Source organism: Schistocerca piceifrons, chromosome 6 (genome assembly GCF_021461385.2).
Source record: "Schistocerca piceifrons isolate TAMUIC-IGC-003096 chromosome 6, iqSchPice1.1, whole genome shotgun sequence".
Classification (NCBI taxonomy): Eukaryota; Metazoa; Arthropoda; class Insecta; order Orthoptera; family Acrididae; genus Schistocerca; species Schistocerca piceifrons.
Genome location: NC_060143.1, coordinates 16,376,256 through 16,403,180, shown reverse-complemented (window position 1 = coordinate 16,403,180; position 26,925 = coordinate 16,376,256). Strand labels below are relative to the sequence as shown.

Sequence of the window (26,925 nt, the reverse complement as noted above, 5' to 3'; positions counted from 1 at the left end):
ACCCATGTCTATGGCCCTCTGAGTCTCGTGGGCGAATAGCGCAAGCTGGGTTTCACATGACCGTCTTTTTCAAAACCCATGCTGATTCCTACAGAGTAGATTTCTAGTCTCCAGAAAAGTCATCATACTCAAACATAATACATGTTCCAAAATTCTACAACTGATCGACGTTAGAGATATAGGTCTATAGTTCTGCACATCTGTTCGACGTCCCTTCTTGAAAACAGGGATGACCTGTGCCCTTTTCCAATCCTTTGGAACGCTACGCTCTTCTGGAGACCTACAGTACACCGCTGCAAGAAGGGGGGCAAGTTCCTTCGCGTACTCTGTGTAAAATCGAACTGGTATCCCATCAGGTCCAGTGGCCTTTCCTCTTTTGAGCGATTTTAATTGTTTCTCTATCCCTCTGTCGTCTATTTCGATACCTACCATTTTGTCCTCTGTGCAACAATCTAGAGAAGGAACTACAGTGCAGTCTTCCTCTGTGAAACAACTTTGGAAAAAGACATTTAGTATTTTGGCTTTTAGTCTGTCATCCTCTGTTTCAGTACCATTTTGATCACAGATTGTCTGGACATTTTGTTTTGATCCACCTACCGCTTTGACATAAGGCCAAAATTTCTTAGGATTTTCTGCCAAGTCAGTACATAGAACTTTACTTTCGAATTCATTGAACGCCTCTCGCATAGCCCTCCCCACACTACATTTCGCTTCACGTAACTTTTGTTTGTCTGCAAGGCTTATGTTTGCTGTGAGACGGAGGAGGAACCGACGGTTGTGAAGTTGGGGTACGTAAAAATTCGTCACGAGTAGGCTCTTTTTTGGAAGTCCGGATGCCTGACTTTTGGGCTCGAGATTTAGAAGAACCCAATGAATGGTGAGCCATAGAGTGAGCAGGTGAAAGTGGGGAGGTTGAACGGGCGATCTTTGCGCTGGCCGATCTGACGACCATGGCACTAAAGGTGAGATCACAAGTCTGCGTGGCTGTCTCCTTTGTTGGCCGAGGAGAGGCAAGGACAGTGCTGTATTTACCTGTCTGAGGCACAGTGGGTTTTCGACTGGCGAATAATTTTTGAGCAGCAAAGGTCGACACCTTTTCCTTCACTCTGATTTCCTGAATGAGCTTTTCGTCTTTAAAAATGGGGCAATCTCTAGAGGAAGCAGCGTGGTCACCCATACAGTTGATGCAACGAGGGGATGGAGGTGGACAAGCACCCTCATGGGCATCCTTGCCACACGTAACACATTTGGCCGGATTGGAACAGGACTGGCTGGTATGATTGAACCGCTGACACTGATAGCAATGGGTAGGGTTTGGGATGTAAGGGAATTATCTCATAGCCTGCTTTTATGTGCGATGTGAGTTGAACTCTGTCAAATGTCATGAAGACAGTACGGGTTGGAACGATGTTTGTGTCAACCCTTTTCATGACTCGATGAACAGCCGTTACACCCTGGTCAGACAGGTAGTGTTGAATTTCCTCGTCAGACAATCCGTCGAGGGAGCGTGTATAAACGACACCATATGAGGAATTTAAAGTGTGGTGCGCTTCCACCCGGACAGGGAAGGTGTGTAGCAGTGAAGTGCGCAGCAATTTTTGTGCCTGGAGGGCAATGACTGTTTCTAACAACAAGGTGCCATTCCGTAATCTGGAACAAGACTTTACAGGACCTGCAATTGCGTCGACACCTTTCTGAATAATGAAAGGGTTGACCGTGGAGAAGTCGTGACCTTTGTCAGACCGAGAAACAACAACGAACTGTGGCAACGATGGAAGAACTGTCTGTGGCTGAGACTCATTGAACTTACACTTGTGAGCAGACATAGTAGAAGATGAGGAAACCATTGCGGAAGTATCCCCCATGATTACCGGCGTCTCCGATGGCGCGCTCCTCCCTTGTGGGGGCCTTCTCTGAGGGCAGTCCCGCCTTAGGTGATTGTTCACACCTCAGGTCACACCTCCCGAGAAACGGACGGAGGGACCAATCGGCACTTTCAGAAGGTATCAGCTCAGGTAATCACCCCTCCCTGGGCCTGGCCGTTACCAGGGCGTACGTATGTGTCTTACCTGTCTACCTGGGGTGGGGAATTACATGTTACCCCCGTCACCGGCTACTCATGGAAATGCGTGGATCGGCCTTCAGACACGCACAGGGAGGAAAAAAGAGAAAGGGAAAAACAAAGGAAGGGAAAGGAAAGGAAAGAAGAGGTCTCAAATGCCGCAACGGAGAAAAGGGTAAAGAGAAGAGGTAAGGAAATAAGAAGGACAAAGGAGCGACGAAGACTTGCAAGCAGAGAAAGCGAAGAATGTGTTACATTTTTGAGCGTCCGTCTCCGGACGTAAGCACAAAACATACTCCCAGAGGGGGAGAAAGGGAAGGAAAGAGGCGGAGGCGAGGGGGGGCGGGGGGGAGGGGCGAAAATGGGGGATGGGGAAGGATGCGGAAAAGGAAGGTATGCAGCCCGGAAAGGAAGGAGGGCCACATTAGCTCGGGGTCCCGTGCTCGCTACGCACATATCCACAAAAAGAGTTGTGGACCCCCTGGGGGTGTTGATGTGGTGAATGACAGCTAGCTCTATATGCGACTGAGTAGGAAAAACGAACCCGTAATGTTCAGATACATCATTAGTAGTGTCCTGCTCGACACAGTCATATTCTTTAAATATCTAGGCCTAATGTTGCAAAGCGATATGAAATGGAACAATTATGTGAGGGCTGTAGGGAAAGTGAAGGGTCGACTTTAGTTTATGGGACAACTGTAGAAAAGTTAGGTTCATCTGTAACGAAGACCACATGTAGGATGCTGCTGCAACCTATTCTTGAGTACTGCTAGAGTATTTGGGATCCGTACCAGGTCAGATTAAAGGAAGACATCAAATTAATTCAGATGCGGGCAGCTAGATTTGTTACTGTTAGGTTCGAACAACAAGTACATGTTACGCAGATGCTTCAAGAACTCAAATGGGAACCCCTGGAGGAAAGGCGATGTTCTTTTCGACAAACCCTATTGAGAAAATTTAGAGAGCTCGCATTTGAAGCTGAGTGCAGAATGATCCTATTGCTGTCAATGTACATTGCTTGTAAGGACTACAAAAATAAGGTACACGAAATTAGAGCTCATGCGGAGGTATGTAGTCGTTTTTTCCCTCACGATTTGTGAGTGGAACAGGAAGGGAAATGATTAGTAGTGACATATGGTACCCTCTGCCACACACTGTATGGTGGCTTGTGAAGTATCTATGAATATGTAGATATTATTGGTTAAACATATTCTTTTTAGATGAAATATTAGCATGAATTGGTGTCTATGCCACCTTGTTGGCTTGGGTGTTGATCCATGCTATCCATTGGGAGTATTACAATTCGAATATGACAGATTCATTCAGACAGCCTCAAAGGTACACAATACACCCTCCATAGAAACAGGAGCTCCACCTGATAGGGTAAGCCTAACAATCTGGGTGTGGTAGATATCTCACTGATTCTTCCTTAGCTCATGTTTTGCTTCAACAGCAGCATTACAACTCATCACACAACTCACCTTGCGGACTAGCTAACTATTACAATACCTTAATCATATTTCATGGATTCCATAGAGATATTTCCCTTGGATGTGGAAAGTAGTCAAAGATGTACATTTTGTTTAAGTAAACTACAATGATATAACATTATGGGATATTGTTGAATTACAATGTTAATATTAATTATAAAATACCCACAAACATTGTTTTCAAGAGTTCTCATGAAGGAAAAAAAAAAGAAAGAAAGATATACTGATGATAAGAAATGTTGATAATGACAAAGGACATTTATGAATAAACTGATGGGGAAAAAAATCACACCATGAAGGAGTTGTGTGACAAACAAAAGTTGGTAGGTGTGTTTCAACATCTGAAAGATGATGTCTATTCAAATTTCGTGCCAGTCCCTCAAGAGTAGAGCTAGCACTGTCACTATGAGGATGCAAATCAGGTGTTTGCTTTAAATACATACTGTAATGGTGGTGAGTGTTAGTTAACTTTGAGATTAGAGATGGTGAGTTGATGTCAGTCAAGAATGCCTTTAAGGTGACAAAGACACCATTACCAACACCTCGTTAAATTTGAATGAGGTCATGTAATAAGGCTATGAGAAGCTGAGTGCTCCTTCTGCAATACTGCAGAAAGACCTAGGAGGAATGTAGCCACTATATATGATTGATGGCAGTGGGGGTCACTAGACTGTACAGTTGCAAGATGATCAGGATCAGGATGGTCACTTGGCGCTACTGAGGGGGAAGACCATAGTGTTCAGCATATGACTCTGGTGCACCACACAGCATCTGCAGCAGCAATTTGAGCAGCAGTTGGCACCACAGTGACATAACAGATTGTTACAAATCAGCTGCTTCAAGGACATCTCGGAGCCAAACGTCTCGTAGCATGTATTCCACTCACCCCAAACCCCCTCCCATCTGAGACTTCATTGGTGTCAAGCAAGAGCTCATTGGAGGACAGGGTGGAGGCTTGTTACATTTTCTGATGAAACCTGGTTCTGCCTTGGTGCAGTGATGGCCGTGTGGTGGTTAGAAGGTGGCCAGTTGAGCACCTGCAACCAACATGTCTGTGTTAGACACACTGGCTCTATACAAGAGTTATGGTCTGGGTTGCGATTTCACATGACAGCAGGAGCCCTCTTGTGGTTATCCCATGCACCCTGGCTACAAAATTGCATGTCAATCTGGTGATTCAACCTGTTGTGCTGCCATTAATGAAAATTATTACAGGGGTTGTTTTCCAACAGGGTGACACTTGCCCACATACCACTGTCGTAATGCTACAATCTCTACACAAAGTCGATTTTCTGCCTTGGCTTGCTCGATCAACAGATCTGTCTACAATGTACGCACATTTGCATGCATGCATTCAACATACTGGAGGTTACACTAGTTATTAATGAACCAGCATTTCACATCTGCAATGGCTATCTTGCACATATATTAACCTGTGATGTTACAGTGTTAATGACTTCAATATTTTACCTAAACAAAAGTATTCCCAAAACTTCATTGCTCTACATTAATTATTTTTTGTGTTGTGGCTTTTTTTCTGTCAATGAATATACACGTAGGTGGCAAACATCAAGGGATAGCAGTATGCACATATACAGATGGAAGTAGTATGATGTACACAAGGCATAAAAGGGTAGAGCACTAGCAGAGCTATCATTTGCACTTAGGTGACCGACGTGATTACAGCGGCATGATGGGAATTAACAGATTTTAAATGCAGAATGGTAGTTGGAGCTGGACACACGTGACTCAATTTCGGAAATTTCTTGGGCATTAAATATTCTGTAATCCACAGTGTCAAGGTTGTACTGAGAATACTAAATTTCAGACATTACCTCTCACCACGGACAGCGCAGTGGCTGACAGCCTCCAATTAATGACCAAAACCAGTGACGTTTGCATAGTTATCAGAACTAACAGACAAGCAACACTCAATGAAGTAACTGCAGAAATCAATATTGGGTGTACAACAAACATTGACATTTGGACAATGCAGAAAAATTTGGTGTTAATGGGCTGTGGCACCAGATGACCAATGTGAGTGCCTTTGCTAACAACTCATCGCCTTTAGCGCCTCTCTTGGGCTTGTGGCCACATCTGTTGAACCTTTGACAACTAGAAAACTGTTGGCTGGTCAGATAAGTCCTGATTTCAGTTGGTAAGAGCTGATTTTAGGGTTTGAGTGTGGCACACATCCCACAAAGTCATGGCCAGAAGCTGTCAAGCTGGTGGCAGCTCCGTAATAGTGTGGGCTGTGTTTACCTGGAATGGCCTGGGTCTTCTGGTGAAACTTAGATGATCACTGACTGGAAACAGTTATGTTCTGCTACTTGGAGGCTATTTGCAGCCATTCATGGACTGCATGTTCCCAAACAATGATGGAATATTCCTGGAACACAATGTGCCATGTCATCGGGCTGCAATTTTTCATAACTGATTTGAAGAACATTCTGAACAATTTATATAAATGATTTGGCCACGCAGATCACCCAACATCTCTGGGAAATAATCAAGCAGTCATTTCTGGGAAAAAATTAAGAAGTTATTTCATTTACCAAATCCTGCACTGGGAACACTTTCACAATTATGTACGGCTGTACGGCAGCTTGGCATAATATTTCTGCAGGGGACTTTCAATGACTTGTTGGGCCCACACGACGTCTAAGTGCTTTATTACGCCAGGCAAAAGGAGGTGCAGCATGGTACTGTCACCTCAGTATATGTCGTGAACTACCTTTGGGAGTGGCATCATACACATCTATCAGCCCAGCTCAAGGAAGGTTGGGTCACTTTCCCTTCTCCTCTACTTGAGTAATTCCTGCCTGGCACATAAATATCACGCAGGTGGGCATTCTACATTTCAGTATGCCACAGTGACAGAATGGCTGAGTTCAGGCAGGGACCCAATCTCCTGGTGTATAGCACAGATCCACGCCCAGGGTTGCGGGTGAAGATCTTAATGGCGCCAAGGTCGGAGAAGGATACTCCAGTTCAGCAATAAAGCTAGGAGAGGAGGTGACCTTTCTTCTAAGGATTAAATGGAAAGGGAGCCACTGCCTTGTGATGGAGTGGAAACTGCAAGGCTAAGGATGAGAACCCTGACAGACAAATATTCAGAAGTGACAGGCCTAGTGATCCAGTTTCTAAACAAATTTAATTGCTTTCAAGTCTACATGTGGCCTTGGATGGAAACACCTATCTCCCAAAAAAGTTCTAGCTCTCCCTCTGCCAATGATATTAATGACGGTTTACATCACAATGAAAGTGGAGAACACAAAAAACTTGATATATGACTAGAATCAAAACTGCCACACTTAATATTCGGACATTAACTGGCAAAATAGAGGATTTGATGAAAATGAGACAAATTCACATACATGAACTCTGTGGGGAAAAAGAAAAGAAAGAAAAGAAAAGAAAAGAAAAAGGATGGAACAAGGATCAAAAGACATGAGAGGGATATCATCTACTGTATTCTGGACAAGAGAAGCTCAAGCAGAAAACCGGAATTTTTATTACTATTGATCATCAAATGAAAGATTATTTGGTAGATGTAAAATGTGGTTTTGACTGGATGATGAACCATTTTGTAGTAGGCAATTCTTGGTACTAAAAACATTGACAAAACATTAGAATTCATCCAAAGCAACAACATCACATGATTAAGAAGTGATCCAACAAACGGATACCAAAGTAAGTTACAGAAAACCCTGAAAAACATAGAAACAATTTTCACAGAAGCACAGATTAAAAGAATGATACAGAAAAATCTCAAGGCCCCCAGCCTAAAATCATTGCCTAAGCTTCACAAACCTGGAATACCCATACGTCCACTGATAAACTTTACCGAAGCACCAACATACTACTTAGGGGGACACACACACTTTGCTACAGACAGTATACAAATTCACTGAAAACAGAAGTCTAAAGAACTCAAGTGACTTAATAGAAAAAATAAGAAATGAAAACATAGCAAACACAGCAACACTGATTTCATTGGACATAAATTCCCATTTCCACACACATCTCAACAGAAGAAACCATCAACATCATAGAAAGAAACATTCAACTACAAGGAAACATACCCACAACAAACATACAAAAAATATCAGCCATCCTCAGGCTCATCACAGAGCAAAACTACTTCACATTCAACAACAGATTTTACTCTCAACAAGATGTGACTACCTATGGGATCCCCAATCAGTGGCATCCTAACTGACATTTTCCTCAGTCAGATAGAAAAACAAAACTTTAGCAAAATAGTAATACCAAAACAGTACAAAATAATATATTGGTAGAGATATGTAGATGACAATCTGCTTAATAGATGAACCACAGCCTCGCTTAAAAGAACTTCATGGCAACAAACTCCATCCACCCACAAATACAGTTCACCACTGAAACACAAACAGATGAAAAACTTAATTTCTTAGATCTCACCACACACAAAAGAAACAACAAACATGAATTCACAACCTACAGAAAACCCACAGTCACCAGCACCATTATTCATAACCAATCCAATCACCCCATAACTCACAAAGAAGCCAGCTTTAGATATTTACCACACAGACTGAACAAAATACCCATGATCAAACACTATTACACACAAGAACTCAACACAATAAAACAAATTGCACAGGAGAATGGGTATGATACAAAGAGAGTAGACAAAATAAACCACAAAATACAAAAACAAACAACACATAACCATGAAACACACACACACACACACACACACACACACACACACACACACACACACACAACAAATTTGCAGACAGTAAGCAACAAATGGCACATAATGACTTACAACAACAAAGTCACACACAGGGTGGGTAATATACTAAAGAAATAAGGACTCAACATAGCATACAGAGCCAACAACACAATACAAAGCAGACTTGGAAGAAATACCACCAACTTTAGTGGTTCAAGAATTTCTGTGTAAATTCTATAACCACTCTGCCTTCTACCATCTTGAATACATGATATTCTAGGTAAAAGTGTGGATGGTAAAATCCTACCTACTGCGTGTCACATGTTTGTGTGTGCAGGTTTGAAATCAGTCGCGGGAAGAAAGTAGACACAGCAGTCGAATGGCACCGACAAGTACCTGTCGGGCAATCCATAGATGTGTTAGCGAGTGTGTAATGAAGAACCATGCGGTTTACATGCCACTCTGTGCTTATTGTGCCATTGACTATTATTGTTAATTTTAACAAGAACAGTTGAAAAAGTACTCTTGTAGACTCTTGAATCAGCCTTGTTAAATGCAAGGCGTATTTTCGGATTCTCTTTCTGAAATTCATGGTGTCTAAGCAGACTTTCTTTTGAATGTAAAACAATTTGTTTCTAACATATGACTGTATGAGAGACTTGCCGGAAGTACATATTTTGTTGAAAGAGAGAATTTTTTATTGTGCGTGAAAGTCAAATACATTTTGATTGACGAAAAGTAAAGTTAGTATGTCTACTTTCACACTTTAAGTTGTTAGAACATGGCGACCTGTGTGAAAGGACTGTAAAAACAGGAATTTTCAGTCAACAGCGAGAAAAGAAACTGTTGTGTGTTGCCATAGCAACCAGACATAACAAGACAAAGGATTTATTCTGAGACATTGGAATATGTTTGAGTATCCTATGGAGCAAAATTTGAATGAAAAATGGTGAAGACACGAAAAATTCACAACAATAGAAGAGCAAAGAAGATTCCAACATATTGGACTAAGAAGAAGTATGACTAGAACACTTCAACCAAAAAGATCAAGTGCGTGGAGTATACCGCTCACACACACGTTGCGGGGACACTGACACGGAAACCAACCTACATCTGACACTGCCAGCACCAGCTACTGTTCACTGGCGCTGACCTGCCTCCACATCCGTTCACCTACACAATGAGAATTCTACGCCAGGTGAGCGTGAAACAAAACTTTATAACTTTAGTACGAAGTGGTACTTACTGTTGGATGAACTTTTATTGTGTAATTATAGTATTTAAAGTTAGTTTTAAATGCTTACAAGGGCTAAAGCATACAAGAGTATGGAAAATATAGACCTAGTTAGGGAAACTCAATACCCAGCTATGGCCATGAAAGTTAGCAAAGAAATACCTGAAGTCCTGAGTTGGTAAATTTAATTAAAGCTCAAAGTGTGACTCTAAGTCAATTACACACGCTTTAAATGCCAAATTCGACTCTCAAAGTAAAGAATTTAGTAATCTGCGTGAAGGCATAGGCGCTTTGAAGACTGAGTTTGACACTATAAGTACTAAAGTAGAGAATTTAAAAGTAGATTTAAGAAATGAGTTGACAAACTTTGATTATTCATATAAATCATATGTTTACCGATCTTAGTCAGAAACAGAATGATACCTTTCAGGATTTGACAAAAAAGTTAGAACTGGACACTGAGAACAAATGTAACAATGTAGAATCAGAACTTGTTGAAAAGTTAGGATCTTCTGAAAATGTATACAATATCCAATGTAATGATGTAAGGCATGGGTTGTAAACTTTGCAAGAGAGTGTAGATAAGCAGAATGAGTTAATGCCAATCATTCAATTGCAAATTACAGGTGTCAGTACACAGGTAGACAATGTAGAAAGGAATTTCAAAGAGAAAATAGCTAATTCTGATATTATTAGTTTGGGGGAACCATTTGGAGAAATTATAGATCGAAAAGTTACCGCAAGAATAATATCCGGGAACATATCACCTATTCCTTCTTCCGAACTTAATGATACCAGGAAGGGTATAGAAGACCTGTAGCGAGAATTTAAGCTTATTCAAGACAAAGTAGAAAAAAGGGTACCGTGAAGGGTAGTGAAGCTGTAACTGATTTACAATAGGGAGCTAATTTAGGGTTATCTAGACAATTCCCTAAATTTAGAAGATTGAATTTGCTGTTGGATACCTTCTATGCATCAGGTTATTAATAAATATCTCAACTGTGAATTATGAACAAATAATGTATAATACTTTACAACAATTATTCATTCACAATTGTAAATGAATACTACCATGATATAGAGATCACCTTAAGTGAATTGCAGAAAATAAGTGATATCTCGACGAAATAAACTAAATAGAGTATTATATTTGTGGAAAATACAATAAGATGTCACTAGCCAAACAACTGTTATACCAGTGCGTATAGATTTTCTACTTTGTGTAGAGTACTTTATACCTTTTACGAGATGTGATATGGATGGGAGGGTTTGTATAAATTTTGAAAGATGTGGGTATTGTAGCTAAAAGCATGATTTGCAAGAAAAGATAAATCATGACTAACACAAAACACACATCACACCTTTCGAACAACACTCACAAACAAGTGTGCCTGATTCTTCTTCATTTGCCGTTTTCATAGGGTTGCTAAGATTCACTTTGGGTACCTCAAAGGGTGAAGGTGGGACAAGTCCGTCCTGTAGGAGATGATTTAACACCAAATCTCCTCCAGCATCTCACTCAAGTACTTGAGAGGTAGGGATCCTGGGGAAGAGGGGGGGGGGTTCCTGTCTTTGGGCTATCTTCTTTCTCTTCTTCGATCCTGGCAACCACATCTATTTTTTCCTTTCTTACTTCTCATCTTGAGGACCTGTCTATCTTTTCCCTATTTCAATATTCATAAACTTCTATCGCTGAAGTCCTTCCTTATTTCTGTGGTTACTAATAACCTACATCTTATCTTTAGTTAAGAAGGCTGAAGAATCAGACTACACGAACACACATCCACATATATATATATACAAATATACACTTCTACACAAACATTAAATTATATAAGACAAAGCCTGTCATGATGTGAGAACCGCCAGGTGTAGAGGAAAAGGTGTGTACATAGGGAATTATGCGCACATATATGGGGAGTTGTGACGGTTCTATATCGAATATACATAAGGATATGTGCCAATACATAACGAACAACTATAAAATAGTAATGAGTAATGGCTAAATAAGAAAAAGGCATGAACAACGCCAGTGCAATAAAAACTCTCATGAACTGAAGGACAGGCGGACGTAAGTAGTATATATAGACACAGTATCTATTGAAAGTATGGAAGTTGATAAAGTAGAGGAGGACTCTATGGAGTGAATGATATATTAAAGAATGAATGTGAAGCTTAAAATAAATTAATAGCTTTACGAGAAGATACTTAATTATGGTATACATAGAAATGTATATTAGGGTAATGAACAGTGAGGCTTACTCAGAAAGGATACGGGGGGCGTACGCGGCATTCTCTAAGTATAAAGGGCAGACATACCTACGTGGAGATAGGACGATCTGTGGCCTAAAAAAATAGAGATGTTTTGTAAAGAGTGCACCTACCAGAATGGAAAGAGAAAGTGCTCTCGTAAGGTCAACCCACAGGCAACAAATAGGTGCTGATCCTAGGAGAAGGGGACAGTATCTTGATAAAGGTCACAAATTTTATAGGAATTGTTTTGGAAAGTGTAAATTCTATTAACAACTAGCATTATTATGTTCCATGGAAGTACGTGAGTGTCAAAAGAACACTTTAATTTTGCACAGAGTTCCTCCAAGCTACAACAAATGAAAATAGTACATACTAGGAAAAAGGAAGGCCAAAAAGATAAGAATAGAAAATAGATTACTCATGTGTCATAAACACTTGAAGTTTTCGATTGAAAAAGGAAGTGAAGAAAAGAAAAAGAGTCCTCACAATGCCTAAATATAGTAAAGCTGACTAAAACCACAAGTAAATGCTCATGTCTTAATAACAAAGTAAAATAAGAAAAGAATAGAGAAACAGTAAGCGAAAGATTGTTCCAGAGAGGACAGAGAATTGTTATAGAAAGGAGAGAGATGTATATAAATATATGTAAGAAATGTATACTGTTAACATAGGAAATGTTATTATGAGTGATATTATTTGAATAATGATTAATATCACATGTTAAATATAGGGGCCGGGGGGGGGGGGGGAGGGGGGGGGGGGAGATATGTAGAGATTCGAGAATTTCTGTGTAAATTCTATAACCACTCAGCCTTCTACTGTCTCGAACACACGATATTCTAGGTACGAGTATGGGATGGTAAAATCCTACCTACTGTGCATCACATGTTTCTGTGTGCAGGTTTAAAATCAGTCACAGGAAGAAAGTAGACGCAGCGGTCGAACGGCACCGACAAGTACCTGTCGGACACTCCATAGATGTGTTAGTGAGTGTGTAATGAAGAATCATGGAGTTTACATGCCGCTCTGTGCTTATTGTATCATTGACTATTGTTAATTATTACAAGAACAGTTGAAAAAGTACTCTTGTAGACTCTTGATTCAGCCTTGTTAAAGGCAGGATGTATTTTCAGACTTTTTCTGAAAGCCATGGTGTCTAAGCAGACTATCCTTTGAATGTAAAACAATTTGTTTCTAATGTACGACTGTACGAGAGACTTGCTGGAAGCACATATTTTGTTGAAAGTGAGAATTTTTTATTGTGCTTGACAGTCAAATTCATTGTTGATTGACGAAAAGTAAAGTTTGTATGGGCTACTTATTTCACGAGTAGAAAGAAGCTTGGAAGTTCCTGTACCTAGTGATATTCGACGGAGAAGAAGTCAAGAGTGTTTGCAGCAGCTGGCTATCCAGTAGAGAATAGTGGATGCAAACCCCAAGTAAGTCATCTCGTAAAGAAGTGGAATGTGGTTTGGGAAAATAAATCAGTATAACCCAGGCCAACAGTCACACTTTAAGTCATCAAAACGTTAGACAACACTGAAAAATATAGCCAGGCCGGTATATACCAACTTATTTGCAACTGCTGTCAGTCTGTATATGTGGGCCAAATATTCAGGAATTTCAAAACCAGGTACACAGAACACCTCGGAGCACTGAAAAGCAATAACTCACACTCAACATTTGCAGACCACCTGATAGCACACAATCACCACCCAACAAACATTGAAACGGACTTACATATCGTTAAAACTAGTAACAGCTTATACCAAAAATTAAATATGGAAGAAAACAATCAAACCCAAAAATCAATAGCCCAAAGAAAGAAAGTACTCAATGAATACACATCACTATGCAATAAAACCCTCTTCGCTACAGTAGGACTACTATACAAATAATACCCAAACAAAAAAAAAACAATCAACCTACCTACCCACCTACCTACCTACCTACCTACCTACCTCCCTCCCTCCACCTCACTCCTGAAAACACACACACACACACACACACACACACACACACACACACACACACAAACCAAACACCACAGATGCCAAATACACTTCAAACTCGCCTGCCTCACCCAGCCAAACAAGCTAAGAACCAAATGAACACCACACAGCCCCAACAACATGTAATGGGGCGAAAACCCTGACTATGTTTTGGGGGAAAAAAACTGGTGGAAGTGCAGTGTCAAGGGACCATAGGCCACAAAATCTGCCTATTCACTTTTCCAGCAACATATGAGAAAGCACCACAATATCAAAACCGTAAGTTACACGCGAAAAAACGTGATATACATTCATTTCCGACTGACAATGCATAATACACAGAAAAATAAAAATTACATTTTGCTGTTTTGTGGATGAGAAGTTGTACCTTGTATAGCAGAATATTTACCAAAATAAACGTCCAATAACATCATGTAAGGTATGTAAACTAATGCATACATCGACTCTTTTTGCCAATTAGCTGTAAATAGAACTTGGACATAATGTTATAAACAACACACAGGGCATCAGGTCGTTAATAAATATCTCAACTGTGAACTATGAACAAATGATGTATAATATTTTACAACAATTATTCATTCACAATTGTAAATGAATATGACCATAATATAGAGACCAACTTAAGAGAATCACAGAAAAAAGTGATATCTACATGAAATAAACTAAATAGAGTATCATATTTGTGGAAAATATAATAATATAGCTGAACAACTGTTAAACCATAGTGTATAGATTTTCTATTTTGTGTAGAGTATTTTATACCTTTTACGAGATGTGATATTATGTACCAAATGTTTCACTAAATGTTAATTTGTAACAACAATTACACAGTCAAAAAACAAAAAAAAGAACCCACTGAAGATAGCACAAAATGTGCTGAAACATGTCTGGGTGCAATAAAACAGAAAAAAGGTGTTTTGCATAAGGCAGAATTCCTCTTCCCATTTCATAGCAAGCATGGATATAACAAGAAGAACTGCAACACCACAAGATGATTATTTGAAGTCTTACTTTGATGAGCTGTTAAAAGTAAATTATATGCAGCATACACAGAAGACAGTGCTGCATCACACCCATTTGACTCAGGCAGTGGGACAGACCTAATGTGGAATGAATGATGTAGAATATGCTCAGAAATAAATCGAAATTAGAAAATCAGCTGGGTTGATGAAATAACTGAAGAAAGCCACATGAGTTGCAGGAACACAATGGATCTACAGACTCTTCTATAAGATATGGAAAAAGAGGAAGGTACTTGCTGATTGGAAAAGGGGTTTCATAATCCCAATTTTCAAAAAAGGTGATAGCAATGCTGTAATTATAGATGTATCACTTTCACATCTCACGTGGGCGTAACTTATGAAAGAATTCTGGAGTGTAATATCAGACCCTTGATTGAAGAAAATCTCTTGGGAGAACAGTATGGATTTAGGAAGGGAAGATTGACATTGGATTTAATTTTTGCTCTCCAGCAATTAATGGAAGAATACTATAAACACAACCAAGACCTTTTGTTAGCCTTTTTAAATATAAAGAAAGCATTTGACACTGTGGACACAGGAAAGGTGTGGGAAATACTGAAGAAAATTACAGTGCAGGATGACATAGTACACACGATCAAGAATTTGAATGATGACAGCCACAGTAAAGTCAAAATACCTACAGGTATGACAAACCTTTGTCATGAAATCTGAACTACGACAACATGGAGTTCTGTCTCCCCTTCTTTTAATTGCTGCAATGAAAGAGACCCAGGGAAAAGTACACGAAACAACTGGAGGTGAAAAAATTAATGCCATGTTGTTTAAAGATGACTTATGTCTATGGGGGCTACTCTAAAGAAGACTCTCAAGATTAAACAAACACCTGAACAGAAGTATATGGTCTTAGTTTCAGCCACGAGAAAGATGGTATGGACAGATGGCACATATGGATCCTAACAAGCTACCACGAGTAATGTATGATTTAAAACTGAGGGGTAAAGAACCAACAGAAAGTCTCAGATACAAGGCTGTAGTAATATCTGATGTTGAGCAATGTTGCAAGAACATAGATGGGACAGCATCAAGAGGGATTGAAGTTTAAAAACTGTAATTGGTGGAAAAGCCTCCTTTGCCGACACTTTGAATATGACAGAATAATATGGATAATGATGATGATTGAAGAAGAAAAAGCACCAGTCATAATACCAAGCTTTTTAAGAGGTCTCAGCAGGATGTTCTAGAGTTATCACCACATTTAACTGTTATTAAATGCTCCTGTGTTCTGAAAATACTATCTATATAAGATGACTTTCCACACTTCATTCCAACAAAATTCTGTAACTCTTAGTGAATGGAAATATGCCAAACAAACTAGTTTCCTCATACTTAAATCAGCTAAAGCAGTAATTATACAAACTACAAATATTGCTGAACTAATGTGTTTAATTAAATCTAGGGTATGGGTTCCACCAAAATTTAACATTTTCTGCTCCCTGTATTTCACTGTTTGAGTGGAGTATTTTTGTAGTTTGCTGAGTATGTACTGAATTGAATGCAATGACTCTTATTAAAATTATACAGTTTCCTTTAACCATCTTTTGATCTTTTCAAATATTTCATTAACTGCCTTTCCAGTAAGAGGACTGACAGTAATTTTTAATCCTATATTTAATCATCTGCAAGAATTCCAAAATTTGCATCTCCTGACAATGCAAGTGGATGATCACTTACGTATACCAGAAACATCAGACCCATCAAATATCTGATTACTTCAAAAATTATATTCCAGCTCTCCACTATGTCACACCTAGCAGTAATCACTGATGCCTGTGCAGAGATTACAGTTATGGATGACTGCCATTATTGACCAAGCTCCATCTTGGGAACCCCAGGTTCATGAAACCTATACTCCGCAATTACTAGCAGACTCCCCAGAAATGTTTACCAACCATGGTGGCACATGCAACTGAGAAGCTGCATGTGATGAAGGCGTTAACACCCCTTCCCTGCACTACAGAAGAATCTAGAGTCATGGTTGAAACATTGGTACAATACTACAAAACAAGCACAGATATTACACAAGTAATCAAAAAGTTTTGTGGTAACTGGCACTGGTCATGAAAACATTCAAATTTAATTAAGATACTAATACTTGCCCAAGGTCCAACTTCAATCATTTCATGCAAATCCTGTTTCATTATTTCTCGTGCCTTTGCCAAATATGTTTCACAAGTTTTGTTTGCAAATAAAACATCAACATTTTTAGCATAGTTCAAAATTGAATTTGCCGTGTCCTTAAAGAAACCTGAAAATAAAAATATAACAGCATTAGGTGTAATGTGAATAGTACACTAAGTATCTTAAGTGCAACATTAATGATACAAACATTTGTTATAATATACTCACACACACAAAGTGCTGTAATTAATACCATGAGTGAATTTAATATAAACAGACTGTAGCAAGTTCCAGAACAGGAACATTATTAATACTAAAATTTATGATACAAACGGAGAGAAATAGACATAAAATTGCTAGCTTTTGAAACACAAAGATCTCCACCTGGTGAAAGAAAGTAACACATCGGAGGAAAACAGATGGTAAGGCTTAACACTCTTTGATTGCTCTAGACATGTTAATACATCACACAGTTGTTCTAGATGTGTTTTGTGTATCACTGCTCCTTCCACCAAGTGTTACAGACACGTTTGTGTGCCCTGCCTTGCTGAACCCTGTGTGCTCCAGATTGTTAAAATGTCTTGTGCCGAGTGTCTGAAAACTATTTTAGTTGTTGTTATCATCTTCACTTTCAGTTACTGTCTATTGACTATGATTTGTTTTTACTGACAAGGGGACCTTCAGGTCTTGGAAATTCTGTTTGGGATGAGATGTTGCAGGTTGGTAGTATACCTCAAGGGTGTCCTCTCATAGAAGTCTTAAAGCGCACTATTCAGCATACAGGCGAAATAGCTCAGTGAGTAGCATGCTATAACGTCATACAGCCTATCAGGGTTCGATCCTACCCGCAGGCTTGATTTTATTTTGTTTTCTTAGTTGTTTTAAAAATTATAACAACTTTTAAATAAAGTCAATGACTTTAAGTGTTTTAAATTAAATCAAAAATAATTTTATTCTGTTTATGAAATGGCTGTCACAGCCTACTTAAAATGTGAATTACTCTCATCAATATTTCCTTTTTATAAAGTTGAATAATTTCAAATGCATTTTTCAAGGAGGCTTTAATTACTGTCATTACAAAGTTAATACAAATTTGGGTGATGATAAGCTGTGGAAGGGTCGTCAAATGACACAACATGAATAAAGTGATGCTGACATATACCAGTCAATGTGTTCTCACTATCCGAAAACATCCTAACTCATGCGTGTTTTTGTTTGCAAGAGGCAACGGGTAATTTTGGTCCCCGAGTTCAAAAAACAATAAAATAATATGAGCAAAGTTATAAAAACGTTGTAATATCGTCTTTCAAATATGGGAAGCTAATGACAGAACTGTATACTGACTTTCTCAACTGATGTTTGAAGTCTTACATGGGTCAGGAACAGTTATTGACTCTTGGGGTGGACAAGCAAAGCCTGAATTATACGACAAAATCTTTCAGGATGACAAGAAACCATCAAAGTGTAAAATTAAAGTGAGTCCTCTGAAATGTAGTCCACTTGTTCAACCATGAGACATCCATTTTCATATACAAGTAAAAAAAAATCTGATAAAGCGTGTACAAAACTGTGCTTATCTTATTGAAAACAACAGAGAAATAAATTCTCATGAAAATTGTCCTCACCAATTTTTAAGGGAAGGATCCAATATGCCTGGTATATTTCCAGGCTTTCTGATGAAAGAGAAGTTTTCAGAAATGCCAACAAAGTATCTTTTTCAACATATCTTTTATAAAAAAAGGTTTCTCCTGTAAAACAATCATCCTTCATAAACTGTGCAAAATGTCAAAATGTTTTTTTTTTTTTTTTTGTTTTCAATGTTTTTATGACAATTATCATTCTGCTGCTTGCACATTAAATACAAATTTTCAAGTGAACATGACACTGTAAAAAAAAAAATTATATAATGAAACTCCACCCAGAATTTTGTGATAGTGGTGATTAGTTTACCTTCATTAAAACTGCATCTGAAATTATTCAACCTTTTAAAAATAAAATAGTACTGATGAATGTAATTCACATTTTAAGTAGGTGTGACAACCATTTCATACATAAAATAAAATTATTTATGATTTAATTGATAATACTTTAGGTCATTAACTTTATTTAAGAATTGTTATAATTTAAAAAAAAACTAAAAAACAAAAACATACTGGGAGGTAGGTATGATCGAACCTAGATTGGTTGCACAACAGCCTCGCACACTACTGACTGAGCTACTTCCCTTATCTTATCACCCCATACATAAAGTGTGTATGAGCTACATTCAAAACTTCAGAACCCTTTTATAAGACTCACCCTAAACTGAATTTCTGAGACCGGAAGGTCCCCTTATAAGAAAAGAGCATGCTGTCATAGTTGTTCAGAGGAAGAAATGTTTGAGATTCTAACTAGATGGAACTGACGGCTCTTCAACAGAAACTAAGTAGAAGTCCTGAGCCATGTACAGAAGCTGGGATAACAGATTCATCTGTTTCTGCATGAGATGAAAATTCTTCAGAAGCTGAAGCATCTGAAAGTGAGGACAAAATGTTTGAGAACACATCCTGCTTTAGTGACACATCTCAATTGAAAAAAGTTATTTTTGTCCATTTGTGTACGCATTTGATGATTCAGCTTCTGAAATTTTCCTGAGATTTTTAAAAGAAGCTCTGACAAATTTTTAGTACAAGAAGAGTAGGTCATTGGTTCATCATAAATGTGCCAGATTATGGATCTAAAGCTCTTGGGTTCAATGCCCAGGAAGTCCTAGGATTTTTATCCATCATTTACTTCTTGCACTTGTGTCAATGTTTGTTAGTGCGAAAAATGTTCAGTTGCACCATGGTTGCAAGTCCTTGCTGAACTGTAGGCCCCCTTGAACTAGGTGGATAAGCCAGATCAAAGTTTAGAGAAAGGCAAGGACACACAACCTCGAATAGGACCATGCCTAGAAAAGCACTGGGGTGTTCAAAGCAACCGTTGGACTTATAACAGCTTTACCTTTCTTTACTACCATGACAAATCAACCAGAATCAATCATTCCAGATTGTCACAGTGGAAACAAAACGGACTGTTGGAAGTGTATTCTTTCACTGCTATTTGTCTGCTTATAGCACATGTGAAAAAGCTGATAAATATTGAAGAGATGTGAAGAGACTTACTCTTTTAACACTACAGTTTTCAACAAAATTATGGCCAGATGATTATCTTCTGTTACTTTTGACAACTTTCCAATACTGAAGGCAACATATTATTCAAAATTATAAAAAGTAAACAGTGGAAAGTTCAAAATGATGTAACAACAACATTATGAAAAGGATATATTTCCTCTCTCCACATGCAAGACACATTGACTCAAAGATAGGCATCATATAAAGATTGCTAAACATTAAGCTTTCGAACAAAAAAGTCCTCCTTCAGAAATAGAAAATACACACATATCCACACAATGTCAACTCACACACATATGGCCACTCTCTCTGACCACTGTGGCCTGACTGTGGACTGCAACTGTGTCTGATGTGAGTAGCAATCTGGGATGGGTCATGGGTGTGATATAGGGTGCTGCAGAGGTCGAATGACTGCCACAGAAGAAGGACTTAAATAGTCATTTGGAGAGGCACTGTGAATGCACACTGTTGTGCTCAGATGGCATCTCGCCAAGTGAGTGCAGCAGCTAACTGTGTTCCATGCAGTTGGTATATAGGTGGCCACCCAGTACACAGCCAGCCAGTTCCGTGTTCACACTTCATACCGACAGCTGCCTAGGGAACTTTTATTCAGTTTATGTGCTCAAAACTTAATAGTTAACTTCCAAAAATATTTCCAACACATAGGTGCCTCGCCTTAAAAGTTTTATTTAGAAGAGCTAGTATTCTAGCACAATGAACAGGAATGATTGGATATTTTGGACTGTAAGACTTTTATTTTGTAAGTTTTGGATGAAAGGGGGAAAAAAGATTAAGCATCACTGTACCATGGAAAGCTCAGTTGTAGTCACTTCGCTTAGCAAGAAGTAACTCAAAAATTAAAGCAATCCTTTGATTAGCTACTACACAGGGCAGTGCCATCTGGGCCTTCCTAAACCATTTACACAGTAAAGTTATTATAGGTAAGTAATATGTCCACCTATGATTATATACTCAGATTGCTGTAGCCTAAAGAACAAAATCACACATGAAATTACTAGCCAATCTCATGAAACAGGATCAACAAAGTGCAGTGAAAAAGTTCTTATAGGGTTAACAGTAAAGGCCAACATAACTGAAGTGATAAGACTGTCAGTGTACTCCTTTCACTATAAGCAACATATTAGGATTAGTTTATTGGTACTGGAAGTCATGAAATTTGCAGCCATTTTAGACTGTTTGTGAATAACCCATCTAACCACAAATACTAGATTAAAACTGCTGCTGACTAAAACATTAATGTAACTGGAAACACCAGCCGTATGAAGGCGACCATGACAGCCCAAACCAGTTATGGTATTGAATATAAATCACTTTTAAAACTAGTTGTGACCAATGGAGTACAATATTTTGGCTTACAAAAACACCCTACAGTAAGCTGAGGCTCGTTTAATTCTTCATTCAGTTAGTACAATGTGGGGTGCAGAGATAAGAGAAATTGCTAGGAACAAGTAACTGGGAAAGAACACGAACTTACTCAAGTGCATCTAAAGACGTGAGCTGTTATCACAGTTAGCACTAGAAGTGAGTCAAAAACTATTGGACATATTTCTATGTTGAATTTTAATGGCTCTGTGAGTTTATGTAGTAATTCATCTGCAGAGAAAGCCAGGAACTTTTAAGACTCCACAAGATTTGTTCAGCTGCTGTATTTATAATGTTGTAGTGTTCATCCAACTCTGGGTGAAAAGACAAAATCGCAGCTGTGTGCTCCAGAAAATGAAGTAGCCTGAGCACAAAGCACAAAGTAACTAAGTAGTCTTATTACTAACAATGATGCAAGGGCCAAAGTGGTACCGAGCATATCCGCAGCAGTCAATGTGTTAAGGATATAGGTAAAGGAACCCAGGATCCCAAGTCCTGGGATACTTACTAGAGAGGAGGAGGAGAAAATATTTTTCTTCTATGATCTGTAGTGAAACTGCTCGGTATATTTTATTGTTTACATTTGATCGTAATGGTCAGGTAAAAATTGACTATTGGTTTTAATGCTAAATCACTGCAAAAACAACTGTTAATAGCTGTCACACTGGCAGAAGTTCATCATTTAAGTCTCCACAGACAACAGTTCTACATCTACATACATACTTCAGAAGCCATTGTAGAGTCCATGGAAGAGGGTAGCTTGTGCCACTTTTAGTCATTTCCTTATGTGCTCCACTTGCAAATGGAGCAAGGGAAAAACAACTGTCTACATGCCTCCATACGAGTCCTAATTTCTTTTATCCTGTCTTCATGGACCTTATGCGAAATGTACATTGGCAGCAGTAATATCGTTCTGCTGCCAGCTTCAAATGCCGGTTCTTTAAATTTCCTCAATAGTGTTTTGCAAAAACAACAGTGTCTTCCCTCCAGGGATTCAATACCACAACTAGTTTGGGCTGTCATGGTCACCTTCATACGGCTGATGTTTCCAGTTACATTAATGTTTTAGTCAGCAGCCTTTTTAATTTAGTATTTGTGGTTAGATGTGTTATTCACAAACAGTCTAAAATGGCTGCAAATGGCAGTGTTGTTCACTGATTGGTTGGTTTGTGGGATTGAAGGGACCAGACAACTAGGGCCATAGGTCCCTTTTTCCACAAACTTGAAACACCCGCAATGAATAAGAACAAACAATGGAGATGACAAGAGATGAGACAGGGCAAGAAAGACACAGACAGAGACCAGACAAGAAGAATTAAAATCACACCGAGTGTGACAATGGTTCGCCGACCATAGAAACAAAAAAGGAAAAGCCGACCACTAAGAAATGCACGAAAAAGCCCAGTCTAAAATCAAAGGCCAAAGGCCAGACTCAACAAAAAAAAAGGACAAACACTTAGATCAAGCGATAAAAACCCCTGCATAAATAAAACTCAAAACTAAATCTGCCATCACAACATCGTCTGATAAAAGTGCAGGAAGCGTATCAGGCAGCGCGAACGTCCAAGTTAAAAGCGGGCAGTCCAACAAGATGTGGACCACCGTCAAAGCTGACCCGCAGCGACATAAAGGTGGGTTCTCGTGGCACAATAAATAAGCCAATGCCCAGCTGGCAGAGGACAACAGAGTCCTTGTGAGAGACCCGGAAGGAGGAGCGCCACCCACCAGTAGCCTCCTTGATGGCTCAAAGTTTGTTGGGTGAAGGAAGGGTGCGACATTCTTCACCCCAGGTGTGAAGTACCTTCTGCCACAAAACTGACCTGAGGTCACTCTCTGAAAGGCCAATCTCCAAGGCTGGTGCACTGACAGCCTGTTTGGCCAGTGTGTCAACACATTCATTTCCCAGGATGCCGACATGACCCGGGGTTCACATAAAGATCACAGAGCAGTTGCAACGGGCAAGAGTATAGACGGACTCCTGGATAGCCATCACCAGACGAGAGCGAGGGAAACACTGGTCAATAGCTCATAAACTGCTCTGGGAGTCACTACAGTTAACGAAGGACTCACCTGAGCAGGAGGGGATATACCCTAGAGCGCGAGAGATGGCGACCAGCTCGGCAGTGAAAACACTGCAGCCAGCCAGGAATGAGTGTTGTTCATAATGATCCCCTAGAGTAAGAGCATAACCTAAATGACGAGCAACCATCGAACTGTCAGTATAGACAATGTCAGAGCTTTGAAACATGGCAAGGATTGAAAGAAAGCGGCAGCGGAGGGCCTCGGGAGGGACTGAGTCCTTCAGGCCCTGTGCCAAATCGAGCCGAAGGCATGAGCGGGGCACACACCACAGGGGAACATGCAGAGGGGCCCGGAAAAAGGAAAACCTCAAGCCCAGAGAGAAGAGCTCTGACGCGAACCACGATCGTACCCCCTGACCAGGGCCGCCGTTCCTGAAGATGGACGACCAACGGAGGGAACAAGAGACAATAATTGGGATGCTCGGGCAAGCTACAAACGTGTGTAGCGTAAGCAGCCAGTAATTGTTGGTGCCGGAACCACAATGGAGGGACACCCGCCTCCACAAGTATGCTGTTGACAGCGCTTGTCCGGAAAGCTCCAGTGGCGAGTCGGATCCCACTGTGAAGGATGGGGTCAAGCAACTGCAATGCGGAAGGTGATGCCAAACCGTAAACCAGGCTCCCATAATCTTGACGGGACTGAATTAACGCCTGTTACAGCCATAAAAGGGTAGACTAATCAGCAGCCCAGCTGCTGTGACTCAAGCAACGAAGAGCGTTAAGATGCCGCCAGCACGTCTGTTTAAGCTGCCAAATATGAGGGAGCCAAGTCAACCAGGTATCAAAAAGCAATCCCAAAAACCGATGGGTCCCCACCACAGCAAGAGGTTCACCGTCAAGATAAGGCTGTGGCTCAGGGTGAACAGTGTGTCGCCAGCAGAAATGCATAACGCAGGTCTTGGAAGCCAAAACCTGGAAGCCATGTGCTGCGGTCCGCGACTGCGCCTTGTGGATAGCGCCCTGCAGCTGCCGTTCAGCTGCTACAATGCCAGTGGAGCTGAAGTATAGGCAGAAATCGTCAGCATACAAGGAAGCTGAGACAGACGTTCCCACCACCGCAGCGAGCCCATAATTGCAATTAAAAAGAGGCAGGACTTAAGACAGAGCCTTGTGGTACCCCAGTCTCATGAACTCGGGAGGAACTATGGGAGGCCGCAACTTGCACACGGAAGGAACAAAGCGACAGAAAACTCTGTATGAAAATCAGGAGCAGGCCCTGAAGACCCCAACCATAAAGCATAGAGAGGATGTGATGTTGCCATGTCATATCGTATGCCTTCCGCATGTCAAAAAAGACGGCGACCAGATGCTGTTGGCAGGCTAAGGCCATACGGATGACAGACTCCAGGCACACTAGATTATTGGGAGCAGAGCGGCCCTTACGGAACCCACCCTGAGACAGAGCCAGAAGGCCCCGAGACTGAAGTAGTAGTCAGCTCCACCTCTGGCTCAAAATGCGTTTGAGCAACTTGCAAAGAACACTGGTGAGTCTAATGGGGCGGTAGCTGTCCACCTCCAGCGGGTTCTTGCCAGGTTTCAACACGGGGATTACAATGCTTTCCCGCCATTGCGACGGAAACTCACTCTCAACCCAGATATGGTTGAAAAGGTCTAAGAGGCGTCACTGGCAGTCCACCGAGAGGCGTTTGAGCACCTGACAGTGGATGTGATCTGGCCCGGGAGCCGTATCAGGGCAAGCGGCTAGGGCATTTTGGAATTCCCACTCACTGAATGGAGCATTGTACGATTCAGGGTGGCTTGTGTGAAATGAAAGGCTCCAACGTTCCAATTCGCAGAAGCGGAACTCTGAGCAAAATGCTCCGCTAAGCAGTTTGCAATTGTGTCGGAGTCAGTACAGACTGCTCTTTTCAGTGAAAGTGCAGGTACGCTAATGGAGGTCTGATAGCCACAGAGTCGCCTAATCTTGGCCCAAACCTGCAATGGAGAGGTACGGAGGCCAATGGTGGAGACATAACTTTCCCAGCACTCCCGCTTGCGTTGTCGAATGAGGTGGCGGGCTCGTGCACAGAGCCGTTTAAAGGCGATGAGGTGTGCCAATAAGGGATGCTGCTTGTGATGCTGGAGTGCCTGCCTGCGATCTTTAATCGCCTCAGCGATCTCGGGCGACCACCAAGGCACAGTCCTCCACCGAGGGGACCCAGAAGAACTGGGAATGGCACATTCTGCGGCAGCAACAATGCCAGTGGTGACCGAGTCAAACACTGCATCAATGGTATCATTGGAAAGAGGCTCAATAGCGGCAATGGAGGTGAACAAGTGCCAGTCAGCCTTATTCACAGCCCATCTGCAGGGGCGCCCAGAAGAGTGACGCTGTGGCAGTGACAGAAAAATTGGGAAGGCGTCACTACCACACAAGTCGTCATGCACACTCCATTGGATAGATGGTAATAGGCTAGGGCTGCAGATTGAAAGGTCGATGGCTGAGTACTTGCCATGCGCCACACTGAAATGTGTGAAGGCACCAGTATTTAAAAGAGAAAGGTCGAGATGTGCCAATGCTTGCTCAATGATGCTGCCTCGGCCTGTTGCCACTGATCCAGCCCACAGAGGGTTATGGCCATTGAAGTCGCCCAGTAACAGAAAATGTGGCGGCAATTTGGCTATCAGCGCAGCCAGGAGGACATGCTGCGGGACATCACCATCCGGTGGAAGATAGAGACTGCAGACAGTAACAGCCTGAGGCATCCACACCCGAACAGTGACAGCCTCTACAGGTGTTTGTAGAGGGCCAGACTCGCTGTAAAGAGAGTGAAGGACATAGATGTAAACGCCACCAGATACCCTCTCATTAGCTGCCCGGTTCTTATAATAACCTCGATAGCCACGGAGGGCAGAGGTCCACATCGCCGGAAATCAAGTTTCCTGAAGAACAATGCAGAGGAAAGGGTGAAGCCTGAGAAGTTGTTGGAGCTCAGCAAGATGGTGGAAAAAACCGCTGCAGTTCCACTGGAGGATGACATTGTCCATGACCGAGAGAAGCGTGAAGGGACCAAGGAGGCAGATTACGCCACTGGGTCACTTGCTGCCACCAATTGAGTACTGACGAGAGCAAATCCACCATGTCTGAGGGACTGGCGAGATATAGATCCTCAGTGAACGCCAAATCTCCACTGCATCCTCAGACACAGAGCTTGTAGGTAGCGGTGGAGTGGGTGTCACCGCAATTTCATTGGTCTTAGGGGTCTTCGATTTCGATTTCTCATGCTGTTCCTTTGATTGCCCTTGCTGGGAGGTCGTCTGATTCAGTCTCCGGGACTAAAGAGGACCGCGAAGCCCTATGACCATCTACCTGGTGCTTCTTCAGAACCTAGCGGGTGTCTGGTTTGGCACTGGTAGGAACCTGGGAAGGGAGT

The 26,925-nt window shown here is 40.9% G+C and overlaps 1 protein-coding gene across 2 annotated transcripts in view; it reads right to left on the bottom strand.

The window, feature by feature from the left end:
• The window catches only part of LOC124802950 (centromere/kinetochore protein zw10 homolog), a 209,946-nt gene that overhangs the window by 143,877 nt on the left and 39,144 nt on the right, over positions 1–26,925 (bottom strand). For both annotated transcript variants that reach the window (XM_047264039.1, XM_047264040.1), the window contains exon 4: positions 16,914–17,062. In XM_047264039.1, the coding sequence (XP_047119995.1) occupies positions 16,914–17,062 (149 nt within the window). The remainder of the gene's footprint in view (positions 1–16,913; positions 17,063–26,925) is intronic.